Genomic DNA, 12,240 nt, shown 5'->3' on the forward strand with positions numbered 1-12,240 from the left:
GTGGGTAGGAGAAGGAAAAAAAGAAGATTTGAGAGAAACAGAGGTTACCTCTTCTCTACCCTCAGCTCTCTCAAGGACCTGAGAAACTGAGGAGACCAAGACTTCAAGTGAAGTTGCAGTAACAGAAAGGAAGTACCCACAGGATTCATGACACCAGGGTCCCGTTCACTGCCAACCATTGTCACCATACTCCTCCAATCATATGGAGGAATATGGCTCCAGACACTTAGGTGAGAGTTGTTTCTTTCTCCCTGGTCTGCACATGTGTACTCTTCTATCTCTTCCAATACAGAATGAAAAGTCTACTTCCCAAGGTCAGCCCAGCGCTACCCACTATGGCTTCCTGTCTGAAAGCTTCCCACGCACCATGGCTGTTTCTGTGGCCTCTTGCTGAGAGATGATTTCTGTGCAGTGGGTTGATCAGAGAGCCACAGAATGAACTGTACTTGTGTTATCACCACTGTCAACCCAACTGTCCAAATCTAGATAAATGAGGGCCAGAGTGATAGCACAGTGGGGAGGGCGTTTGCCTTGTACACGGTTGACTTGGGTTCGAAATCCAGCATCCCTATATGGTTCTCTGAGCACCACTAGGAGTAATTCCTAAGAAAACCCAGAGAATCAATGGGTGTGACCCCAAACCAAACTGAGAAAGAGACAAATGAGAAGAATTTTCTCACGAAGCCCCAGGTCCAATTGCTGGGGATAAGCAGTGTTCACCTTCCGGCGGGGTCTTTTCTTTAGCATTAGAAAAACAAATAATGAGGGGCCAGGAAGGTGGCGCTAGAGGTAAGGTGTCTGCCTTGCAAGCGCTAGCGTAGGACGGACCACGGTTCGATCCCCCGGCGTCCCATATGGTCCCCCCAAGCCAGGGGTGATTTCTGAGCGTATAGCCAGGAGTAACCCCTGAGCATCAAACGGGTGTAGCCCAAAAACCAAAAAAAAAAAAAAAAAAAAAAAAAGAAAAAAAGAAAAACAAATAATGAGGAGGCAGCCAGTCTCCTAGGGGTACCTTCCTTTGTGACCTTAAAAACTTTGTGAGAACCAGCAGATTTAAAAAAAAAAACCAGTTAGACAGTCTGTCCTTGGAAATAGTTGCCTTGTTGACTGTGAAAATAAAATCCATTGCTCCTTTCCCAACTGAGCGAAAGACATTTTTCCCACTTCTACAAATGACACTTCTACATCACCCTCAACACACACACACACACACACACACACACACACACACACACACACACACACTGAAGCTGGAACGATAGCACAGCGGGTAGGGCGTTTTCTTTGCACACAGCTGACCCAGGTTTGCTCCTTGGCATCCCATATGATCCCCCAAGTCTGCCAGGAGTGATCTTTGGGAGTAACCCCTGAGCATCACTGGGTGTGGCCCCCAAACAAAACACACATACACAAACAGTCACTTGGGGTAGAGAAAGCTCTTAAGTGCTATTAACTGTGTTACAGCTTTGTCCTCTGTGACCTTGAATAGAACATTTTCTTGGCTGGATTCTGTTACTAATGAGGGTAACCTGAATAAAAGGCTGGACAGCCAGGTAGATCTGGGGATGCTGGAAGTAGACACCTTTGGTTCTAGGCTCACCCTCAGGGAACTCAGGGCTGGCGTCTCCAGGTTCCCACTGCCTCCCTAGGAGACCAATATCAAGGTCATGTGGCACTGGGGAGAGTCTCCCCTTGAGGCACAGGCAGAAAGAAACAAAAGGGCTTGGAACAACATGCTAAGAGGGAAAAGGGACTAAAGATGTATGGGATGGTTTGGGACTATAGAGGCCAAAGAGAAAGGAAATAAAACTGGAGCACAAAGGCTGAAGTGACAGTACAGGGGAAGGTGATTGCCTTGCAAGCAGCTGATATGGCATATGGTCCCCTGAGCACTGCTAGGAGAGATTCCTGAGCACAGAGCCTGAACTAGCTCCCAAGCACTGCAGGATATGGTCCAGTCTTCTCTGCTCCCCATCCACTAAACAAAAAACAGATAAAGATAACTGGGGAGGGGCCGGAGTGATATCAAAGTGGTAGGGTGTTTGCCTTGCATATGGATGCCCAGGGTAGATCTGAGTTCGATCCCTGGCATCCCATATGGTCCCCTGAGCCAGGAGTGATTTCTGAGCCTATAACCAGGAGTATCCCCTGAGTGTCACTGAGTGTGGCCCAAAAAACAAAACAAAGCAAAACAAGATATCTGGGGTAAGAGTCCATAATCAGAGAGAAGAAGTGGGTCCCTGTGCAGAGAGAGAAAAGGCAGGGGGAGAAATGGGACAGCTTTGGAACAAATACAGGGGTCTGCAGGAGGGCACTGCCCCCCACCCCTGTGAGAGAGACCCCATCATTTAGGCAAAGAGATCTGGTCCAGGGCCAACACTGCTTCTGAGGGGAGTTAAATTCACATAGGTCTGTTACTCTCCATAGCCAGACTCTGCTTTTCCCACATTTGGGCCCCGCTCAGCAGCATCAGTAGCCTGCCACATCTGGGGGAAGGACACCTAACTCTTACTAGAGAGCATTTTGAGGATGTCTTTGCCAGCTGTCTGAGTTCAAAGGGCACGAGAGCCTTATCCTGTGCTAGCTCTCCACCAACAACTTATTTCTCATGTGTTTGCTAAGGCAGCTCTGGAAGACTCCCCCAAGAGCTGGAGCTGGGAAGAATCAACACACACACACACACACACACACTCTCTCTCTCTCTCTCTCTCTCTCTCTCTCTCTCTCTCTCTCTCTCTCTCTCTCTCTCTCTCTCTCTAACAAAAGTCAAAAAGAGGGGCCGGGCGGTGGCACTAAAGGTAAGGTGCCTGCCTTGCCTGCGCTAGCCTTGGACAGACCTCGGTTCGATCCCCCGGTGTCCCATATGGTCCCCCAAGCCAGGAGCAACTTCTGAGCACATAGCCAGGAGCAACTCCTGAGCGTTACCGGGTGTGGCCCAAAAAACAAAAAAAACAAAAAAAAACAAAACAAAAAAAAAAAAACAAAAGTCAAAAAGAGGGGCTGGAGAGACAGCACAGCGGCGTTTGCCTTGCAAGCAGCTGACCCAGGACCTAAGGTGGTTGGTTCTAATCCTGGCGTCCCATATGGTCCCCCATGCCTGCCAGGAGCTATTTCTGAGCAGACAGCCAGGAGTAACCCCTGAGCACCGCCGGGTGTGGCCCCCCCCAAAAAAAGTCAAAAAGAGCCCATGTAACATTCAGAGTCAAGAGGTACCATCATAAGTCCCAAATATTACAATGTTCCCAAATATTATCCAGGAAAAACAGACTCCTTAGTATGCTTTATAGTTTTCACAGTGTGATTAGAAGCAGGAGGGTCCCAAAGTTTAAAGGTCATGGGCCCCCCAATTCTCCAGGTCTCCCCCCCAGTCCTCTGAGGCTGCACAAGCGATACAGTACTGGAACCAGAGGGGCTTCCAGGAGGGCCGTCTGAGGACATGCACTTGACATCACGCCATGAACCAACTTTTCCATTTTCATTTCTCCAGCTTGCACCCCCACCCCACCTCCCAATGTCACAGGACTGTCATGAGCTTGCAGAGAACAAGGGCGTCAGCACTTTGGGGCAAGTCAAAGTGACCTAATTCTGAGGCTCCTGGGGAGCCTTGTTGGAGGGAGAACTCTCTAGCCTGTATAAGTACTGACTGCATTTCAAAGGACAGGCCCAGACACCTCTTGGACAAACATCAGCTCTGGGTAAAAGCACATAAATAACGAATATCTAAGACAATTAGCACCATCAGGTCTGGACCTAGAGGACAGGCTGCATGGAAGGTACTAGACTGTGTTCCCTTTGATTTGCCTTGAGGATTTTTGCTTTGAGAATGGCTGTTCCCAGAACTGCTCAGTATGTAAAGGGACCATAAGGGATGCCAGGGATCGAACCTGGGTCAGATGCATGCAAAGCAAATGCCATACCCACTGTACTATTATTCTAGTCCCATGCTTTTTAATTGGGGGGGGTTATGGGTCACACCCAGCAGTGCTCAGGGGTTACTCCTGCCTCTGTACTCAGAAATCATTCCTGGCAGGCACAGGGGACCATATGGGATGCCAGGACTCAAACCACCATTTGTCCTGAATCGGCTGTGTGCAAGGCAAATGCCCTACCACTATGCTATCTCTCCAGCCCAGCGTTTTAATTTTTTAACTAAACATCCAAAGACTGAACATATGACCATTTAAATTATCACATTATATAAAACTATTTAAGAGCCTACATTAAATATTTCTACTCTGAATTATTCCACCCCATTTTTATTCCATCGATCAGAGTAGAAGGACAAGGAAAGTTCCAATTACTCCAGTGATCTTAGCTCGAATGTATAAAAATGTATTAAATAAAACTTACTGTGTATTCTGGGCCCAGATGTTCATTTAGATAAGCGAAATAAAAAAGAAAAAAAGAGAGACAAAATTAGGATCGAGGCCATGTTTAATATACCATATAAAACCACAGAACTAATGAATACTGATAAATTATCATTATTAAAAGATATGGTAGCGAAACCTTCCAAAAATTAAACTTTCATAAATGCCAAATGTTTCCATGTTCGCTCTTGAATTTGTAAGACAAGATTCAATTAGCCTATAGGTTTATAGCTAATTAAAACCCAAAGATTGGGCATGATGAAAATAAAATTCAAGATTAATAATTTCATTGGAGCATTTCATTAACCACAAAGAAAATCTTATAAGTAGAAAAGCAAGAATAACAATAATAAGAGCTTGTAATGATATTGAAGCAGAAGCTTAACTTTTTGCATGTTTAAATGCAGGAACCAAACCTAAACCTTTTGGCCAGAGTTTCTAATTTGCAAAGGTTATTATGGCTCCTTTTCAAGGGAGAAGGGGAACGATCTTAAAGTTTCATATTTATTCAGTCACAAAGACAATAATAAGGGGGAGTGGCTCAACAGAATTATTTGCACAAAGAGGCAAGGTGGATTAGTTTGGTTTTGGGGGGGCATAAATTAGGTTAAAAACAAAACAACTTATCTACAAGAAACCCATATTCTCAAATTATTTGGGGATTATTGAGGAACCAAAAATTAGGAGAATAAAACCAATTCAAATATCATTAAAAGGAGTCTCACTTTCTAAGTGGCAATACAGGGGTTAAGGCCTTGCCTTGCATGTAGTTGACCCTGGTTGTATTTCTGTCACTGTATAGGATCCTCTTGCCACTGCCAGGAGTGACACCTGGGCACAGAGCCAAAAATAAACCCTGAATTTTGCAGGGTGTTATCTAACCCATACCTCAAATTGGGACCAAAGAGATAAAACAAGGCACTTGCTTGCCTTGTATCCTGCTAACCCTTGATCAGATCCCTGGCATCATATGTAGTCCCCCTGAACACCACCAGGGGTCACTTCTTGGCACAGAATCAGAAAAAGTCCCTAAGAAGCTCTAGATATGGCCACAAAGCCCAAGAAAATACGTGGGCAGGAGATAGTCCAGTGGGTATGGCCCTTGCCTTGCATTCAGTTAATTTGGATTCAAGTCCCCGAGCCCCGTGAGGAGTGATTCCAAAAGCCAATAATACAGAAACAACCTCCTCCCAAATCATGCAGAAAATAAAATAGGAGTAAAGGGGCTGAGGGTTGGTATATGGCAGTCAGCAGCACCATCTCCTCAGGCATTGGCAATAAGCACTGACCCTGTTGGTGGAGAATTGTTGGTGGGCCCTCAGGCCTTTTGAACTCTGTCCCCCAAAAGGAAGAAGGTGGGCAGTTGAGCATAACCCTCTCTACCCCCAGCTAGAAGGAGCATTGTCCTTCAGGGATGCAGCAAAGAGCCATCCTGGCAATCAGTAAGCCCTGACAACAAGCTGCAACATGCTTTGGCAGAAAGGACTCACCTGTGATGGTGTACGGGTAATAGTTCCAAGCCTTTTCAGTGACATAAAATATTTTGGGAACAACAGCTCGAGCCCAGCTAGGCAGTTTGCTAAAATAAAAAAAAGAGAGAAAGATTAAAAATGACAATGAAAATCTTTCCATAGTGTTGCCATACTACTCAGCTTTATAGAAGAGTCAACTACAAAAGAAGTGAGAGATATTTTGAGATGTCCCTTCTCTTGCATCTCTCAGGCCTGCTCTGGGCTGAACTATTCCCTCATCCAATGTGTGGGCTGGGGGCAGTGCAGGCTTATAAGCCTGGACTCCTCCTCATTGTTATTGTTTTGATTTTTTGGACCATACTCAGTGATGCTGAGTTACATTCAGGGGGGTAACTCCTGGCTTTGTACTCAGGAATTAGTCCTAGCAGTGCTTGGGAGACCACTTGAGGTGTCAGAGTTTGAACCCGTGTCAGCCACATGCAAGGCAAACACTCTACCCATTCTGTGCTATTGCTCCTACCCAGCTTGTCTTCTTTTATCTGAAGAGTAAGGACAGAAGAATTCAGTCCTGACAGGGGAATGTTTGTGAGAAGACTGATCTGTCTCCCAGGTTGGCATGGTGGGAGAGGAAGAAAGGATGTTTTCAGTTTATGGAAAGGAGCAGGAGAGACAGCTAGCTCTTGGGGCTTGTTGGAAGATAGGAGAGACAGGAGAAGAGCTTTGAGCCCAGACATACACAGAGAGAAAGCCGATCGGTGAGCAAAGTTTGGAAAACGCAGCCAGGAGCCCAGCAATGCTCAGGTCTGCTGCAGAAGAAGCTGAGAGCAGAAGCTCCTGAAACCCCAAGGAAAATAATGCCAACAGGTCTGTCTCAGACTTCTGGCCTCTCACACAGGCAGAGCATCCACCTGAGCTGTTCTGTGGAGTTTGCTGTTGCAGTGCTTGCAAACAGATACAGGCCAAGAGAGTCCTGGAGAGTCGGCACCTGGGCAGCCAGCTGCAAAAAATAAATTCTCAAAAGCAGCAAAACTCAAGGGCACCAATCCCAAGGTCTTCAGTACACCGAGTACTAATTAAGTTTGGCTATTTCCCTCTGGAGCAAACACAGCAGCATCGAATAGTTGAGGAATTCTCTGCTCTATTTCCATATGCAGTATTCCCGATCCTGAAATATGTCTGCCTGCTTTTTTATTAACCCCCAAACACTCCGCCTTCAACTTCTCTGTCTTTCCTGAGGCTGCTATTGTGATTGTGATCCTTCTTTCCCAAAGACCCTGGAGTCTAGAATTGGGGTCTGGGAAGGGGGTAGTCAATGGAGTGGTAAACCCAGAGAACCTCTCTTCACCTGAGTAAGGGCAGCTTTTTGGTGGAAAGAATAAAAAGAATAAGCTTGAATCCCAAGGTGGGGCCTGAGCGATGGTATAGCGGGGAGAGTGCTTGCCTTGCACAAGACTGAGCCAGGTTCAATGCCAGCAGCACATCTGAAGAAAGCCCAGATTATTGCTGGGTGTGCCCCCCCAACACACACACACACACACACACACACACACACACACACACACACACACACACACACACCCTCAAGGAACAGCTTGAATTCCAAGCTAACCCAGTCAGAAAAGAGCAGCAGCGGGACAACCAGAGAACTCAAGAGAACTCCAAACCCCCAATTCCCTCTGGGACCTGGAATTTAAATGACATCCTGAGCCAGAAGACAGTGTACCTCGGATGTCTTCTCAAATCATTCCTCTCACTTCTGACAACATCCAGACCCGGTTTTTAAAAAGACAAATAGGTCTTTCCAATGGCTGCTCCGACCTAACCCAAGAGCTCTGGATCGTTTATCAGAGCTCAAACAAATGGTGAATTCAAAGCTGCCTCTACCTCCGTCATCTCCATGCCACCTACCCTAGGTGGACTGTCAGACCAAGCCTCTTGCTTTCCACTCTGCTGAGGAGTGAGTTTGGGCCTTTTCATGTTTCATGATTCACATGCCAATTCTTCTGGTTGTGCTAATGCAGAATTTCTCGCTACATAAAACCATCTCGGCTGTAACTGCTCATTTACCTCCACTTACATGTCTTGTGGAGGTCAAGGGGGTGTGGAATGTTTTCATAGCCTTTGCCTATGATTGATTATATCAGTCACTGAAGTTGGAATGCAACGGAGGTTCACATGGAGAATGGAAAAATCACATCACGCTTGCTCTGGGGAAATGAGGGGATCAGAACTCCCCCCGGTTTACTCCTTTTTTTTTTTTTTTTACCTCCAATCCTGAGCAACTTGGCAGTGGATTGTGTTGAGAAAGTTGTGGGTTCTACACTCTGACAGGTAGATTCTTGTACCTGGTTATTTGCTTGGGGGTCGGGGGATTATTCCTGGCTTTGTGCTCAGGAACCACTCCTAGAAGTGCTCAGGGGAACAGGAGGTTCAGGGACCAAACCAGGACCCATCCTGCAGGCAGAGCATCCAGGTAAAGTCATTTTTTCCAGCTTCATTTCTTCTGCTTTTTCCACACAGAGTATCGAGACAGCACTGTGGATTATTCCTCTAAGTGAGGCATTGCTTTGCTTAGCAAAATACGTATAACTACCTACAAAAAATAAGACCCAGTCTTTGTTCTCTACATCTTCTTCTCCCCTCACCCTGCACCCTCCTTCCAAAATACTAAACTCTTCCTGCAGAACACTGTTGGGCCTCAGAGCCCTTCCCTCCATCATTCAACGCCTGAATCACTTCAAACGCCTTGCAAAAACTACATTCCTAAGCAATAATTATTTTCTGGCAAGAAGATGAAAAGATTCCCAATTTTCCATTCACAGTGAAATTCTTCCTATTGGCAAATCATCAAGACTCCAGATTCTAGCATCTTCATTTGAGTTGTTTTGTTTTATTTGGGGGGGGGGGGGACCACATCCAGTAGTGCTCAGGGCTTACTCCTTGATCTACACTCCAGGATCATTCCTGGTGATGCTCAGGTGATAGGGATTGATCGAACCTGGGTCAGTTGCATGCAGAGAAAGATCCCTACCCACTGTACTATCTCTCCGGCCTCGATTTTGGCTGTTTTATTTATTAAATTAAGCAGGGTGTGCAATACTTTCTCCAGTATTTTTTCCTAGCAGACACCCTCAGACACTAATCCAACATGGCAGACACCATTGCCCATGACTCTTCTCTGAGCACTGTTTTCACTAAGAACATCATTATTCAAATTGCTTTGGTGGAAGAAAGTGAAATTATTTTACCCTGCAGCAATGATATATCAGGACTGCAAAGGAAAAAGAAATAAAATTGGTTCCCCCTATTGCTGTCACTTCTCTCATGCATTTTGTCATAGAACCTACAGGTCATACAAATTCAGATATCAGCCTAGAGGCTCTCTTAGAGAAAAAGATCCTGGTTTAAGTCATGTCCTGTTGGTCCACCAGCCAAGCCCAACCTTCCTAATGACCTATCTCAGCCAGGCTCAGACATCAGAAACACAAGGGGTAAGAGGGACAGAACTCCAAAGCCTTTATGTAACTGGAAAAGTGCTGACTCGCATGACACACTTCTCCAAATGCTTTTGTTCCTGCCTACCCCTGAATGGGCTTTTCAAATGTTTAGTTTCATGCTTGGGAAATTCAGCTTGACTAATTCAGAGAGATCTATGCATACCTATGGTCACTGCAGAGCTATGTGCCATTGCTCAGAACTGGAAACGACCCAAGTTCAGAGTGTGGGCAAAGAAACTGTGTCTATAGACACACACGGAATGTCACTCCGCTCCAAGAAATGATGAGATCTTGCTCTGCGACAACACAGAGAGAATCAGAGAGTGGTATGTTCAGTGGGGAAGTCAAATGGAGAAAAACAAATATTAGATGACCTCACTCATGTGTGGAACACGAAGAAACAAAGCAAAGGAACAGAAAATGACCAATGAAAACAAATCCTTAGACTTGGGCAACAAAAATAAGTTTACTTACCCAATGGGGGGTGGGTCAGGCTAGGGAAGTGAGGCTGGGAGGGATTGGAAAGAGGAGAAAGGACTGAGAGAGCAGTGGAAGAACACGGTGGTGGGGCTGTACTGTGGTGTAATGACATTGTTTGGTTTACGATTAAATACGCATATTATTGTAAGCCATATTATCTCAAAAGGAAATGAAAAAGCCAAGTCAACAAACTGTTAAAAAATAAATAAAATTGCGGCCGTAGCAGGAGAAGATGGGAGGGCATTTGCCCTGCATGCGGCTGACCTGAGTTCAATTCCCAGCCTCCCATTCATTCCCCAAAGCCTGCCAGGAATAATTTTTTAGCACAGAGCCAGGAATTATCACTGAGCATCTCAGGGTGTGGCCCCAAACAAAACAAAAATATAAATAGAAATTAGGGGCTGGAGAGAGATAGTTCTCTCTATCTCTCTTGTAGGGCTCTTGTCTTGCATGCAGTCAATCTGGGTTTAATCCCTGGCATCCTAGATGGTTTTCCAAGCCCTGCCAACACTAATTTCTGAGTGCAGAACCAGGAGTTAGCCCTGAGCAATGCCAGGTATGGCCATCCAAATAAATAAGTAGAACTGAGTATGAAAGAGAAGTGGGGGGCTGGAGAGATAGTACAGCAGTAGACTGTTTGCCTTGCCTGCGGCCTCCGACCCCGGTGGGACCTGGTTCGATTCCCCGCATCCCATATGGTCCCCCAGGGGCGATTTCTGAGTACAGATTCAGGAGTAACTCCTGAGCATCGCTGGGTGTGGCCCCCAAACCAATCAATCAATAAATAAGGTTTTTAAAAAATAATAAAAGAGAAAGAATTTGACAAAGATCTTTGGTGACCAAGATCTCAGCTGTCCTGGTCTCAGCATCTTCTGACCACAGCAGGTAGAGTGGTGACTGACATCTCATTCATTCTCCCTATGCGTATTGGTGACAAGGCCCAGAGCCCAGCAGAATCTGAACTGGTTTTGGGTTAAGAGGGTTGGAGCCGGAGCGATAGCACAGCGGTAAGGTATTTGCCATGCATGAGGTCAACACAGGATGGACCCCAGTTTGAATCCCGACATCCCATATGGTCCCCAAGTCTGCCACGAGTGACTTTTGAGCACAGAGCCAGGAGTAACCCCTGAGCAGGTATGAACCCCTCCAAAAAAAAAAGAAGCTTAATCTACCTCAAACAACTTCAGGATCCACCACCCAATAGTTAGAACCTTCTGGAGCTGTAAAATGCAGATTTGCGCCCAGCTCTAATGGCTCTCTCACTGAGGCTCATCTGGGACTATTTTTTGGCCCCAGGAGGTATTATACATCGTTAGGGCAAATGTGGTTTAAATGGACTCTAATTTCATTTTCTCAACAGGGATCACATCGTGATGGTCTTAACTGGAAAGTTTGGATTCTAGCATTCCCAGAAGAGTCCTCCTGAGTTCATGAAAATATTGCTTCACTTGGGAACTTTTCCTGCCGGGTGCCCTGGCTATGCTGAGAACAACCTCCAACACTGACAACTCAGTTAATCCGTGTTTTCAAAAAAGAGACTCAGCTACCTTCCTATTGTCTCTTCCCCACTTCTGAACTTTGGTTCTTTTCTTTGTGCCCAGACCTGCCGCTGGCCAAATTATTGGGTCCATTATTTTTGTCTTGTTCCATGTAGCATGATTTCTAAAATCTGTCTTTATTTTTCCTCCCTTTTCTGTTTTTTTTTTTTTGGGGGGGGGGGTTTGGGCCACACCCAGCGGTGCTCAGGGGTTACTCCTGGCTGTCTGCTCAGAAATAGCTCCTGGCAGGCACCGGGGACCATATGGGACACCGGAATTCGAACCAGCCACCTTTGGTCCTGGATCGCTGTGCTATCTCCCCAGGCCCTTTTCCCCCCTTTTCTGAATACACTTAGCAGTTCCCAGTGAACCATGCAGAACTGGAGATCTGAACTCAGAGTCCATGCATGTGAAAGTCTGAGCCCCTGCCCTTTGAGCCATCTCCCTGGCCCAAAATTCCCTTCTTTCTATTTTGTTTTGGTGGTGGTGGGGGAGGCCCACACCAGGCCATGCTCAGAGGTTCCTTTTGGCTCTGTACTCAGAAATCACTCCTGGCAGTGCTCAGGGACCACATGGTGTATGCTGGGGATAGAAACCTGGATTGGGCCTAATGGCCACGTGCAAGGTAAGCACCCTACCCACTGTATATTGCTCCAGCCCATGCCCAGTTTATGAGAGTTCCATCTCTTTTCAAGTGGCTGTGATTTCTTTCTTTTTTGGGGGGGGGGCGGTGTTTGGGTCACACCCAGCAGCGCTCAGGGGTTACTCCTGGCTCTATGCTCAGAAATCACTCCTGGCAGGCTCTGGGGACCATATGGGATGCCGGGATTTTAACCAATGACCTTCTGCATGAAAGGCAAATACCTTCCCTCCATGCTATCTC

At 46.2% G+C, this 12,240-nt stretch overlaps 1 protein-coding gene across 1 annotated transcript in view; it reads right to left on the reverse strand.

The window, feature by feature from the left end:
* The window catches only part of PITPNC1 (phosphatidylinositol transfer protein cytoplasmic 1), a 284,015-nt gene that overhangs the window by 120,471 nt on the left and 151,304 nt on the right, over positions 1 to 12,240 (reverse strand). The window contains exons 3-4 of the mRNA XM_049781848.1: positions 5,861 to 5,949; positions 4,351 to 4,358 (exon numbers count right to left, since the gene is read on the reverse strand). Coding sequence (XP_049637805.1) covers positions 4,351 to 4,358; positions 5,861 to 5,949 — 97 coding nt within the window. The remainder of the gene's footprint in view (positions 1 to 4,350; positions 4,359 to 5,860; positions 5,950 to 12,240) is intronic.

Source organism: Suncus etruscus, chromosome 1 (assembly GCF_024139225.1).
Source record: "Suncus etruscus isolate mSunEtr1 chromosome 1, mSunEtr1.pri.cur, whole genome shotgun sequence".
Taxonomy (NCBI): Eukaryota; Metazoa; Chordata; class Mammalia; order Eulipotyphla; family Soricidae; genus Suncus; species Suncus etruscus.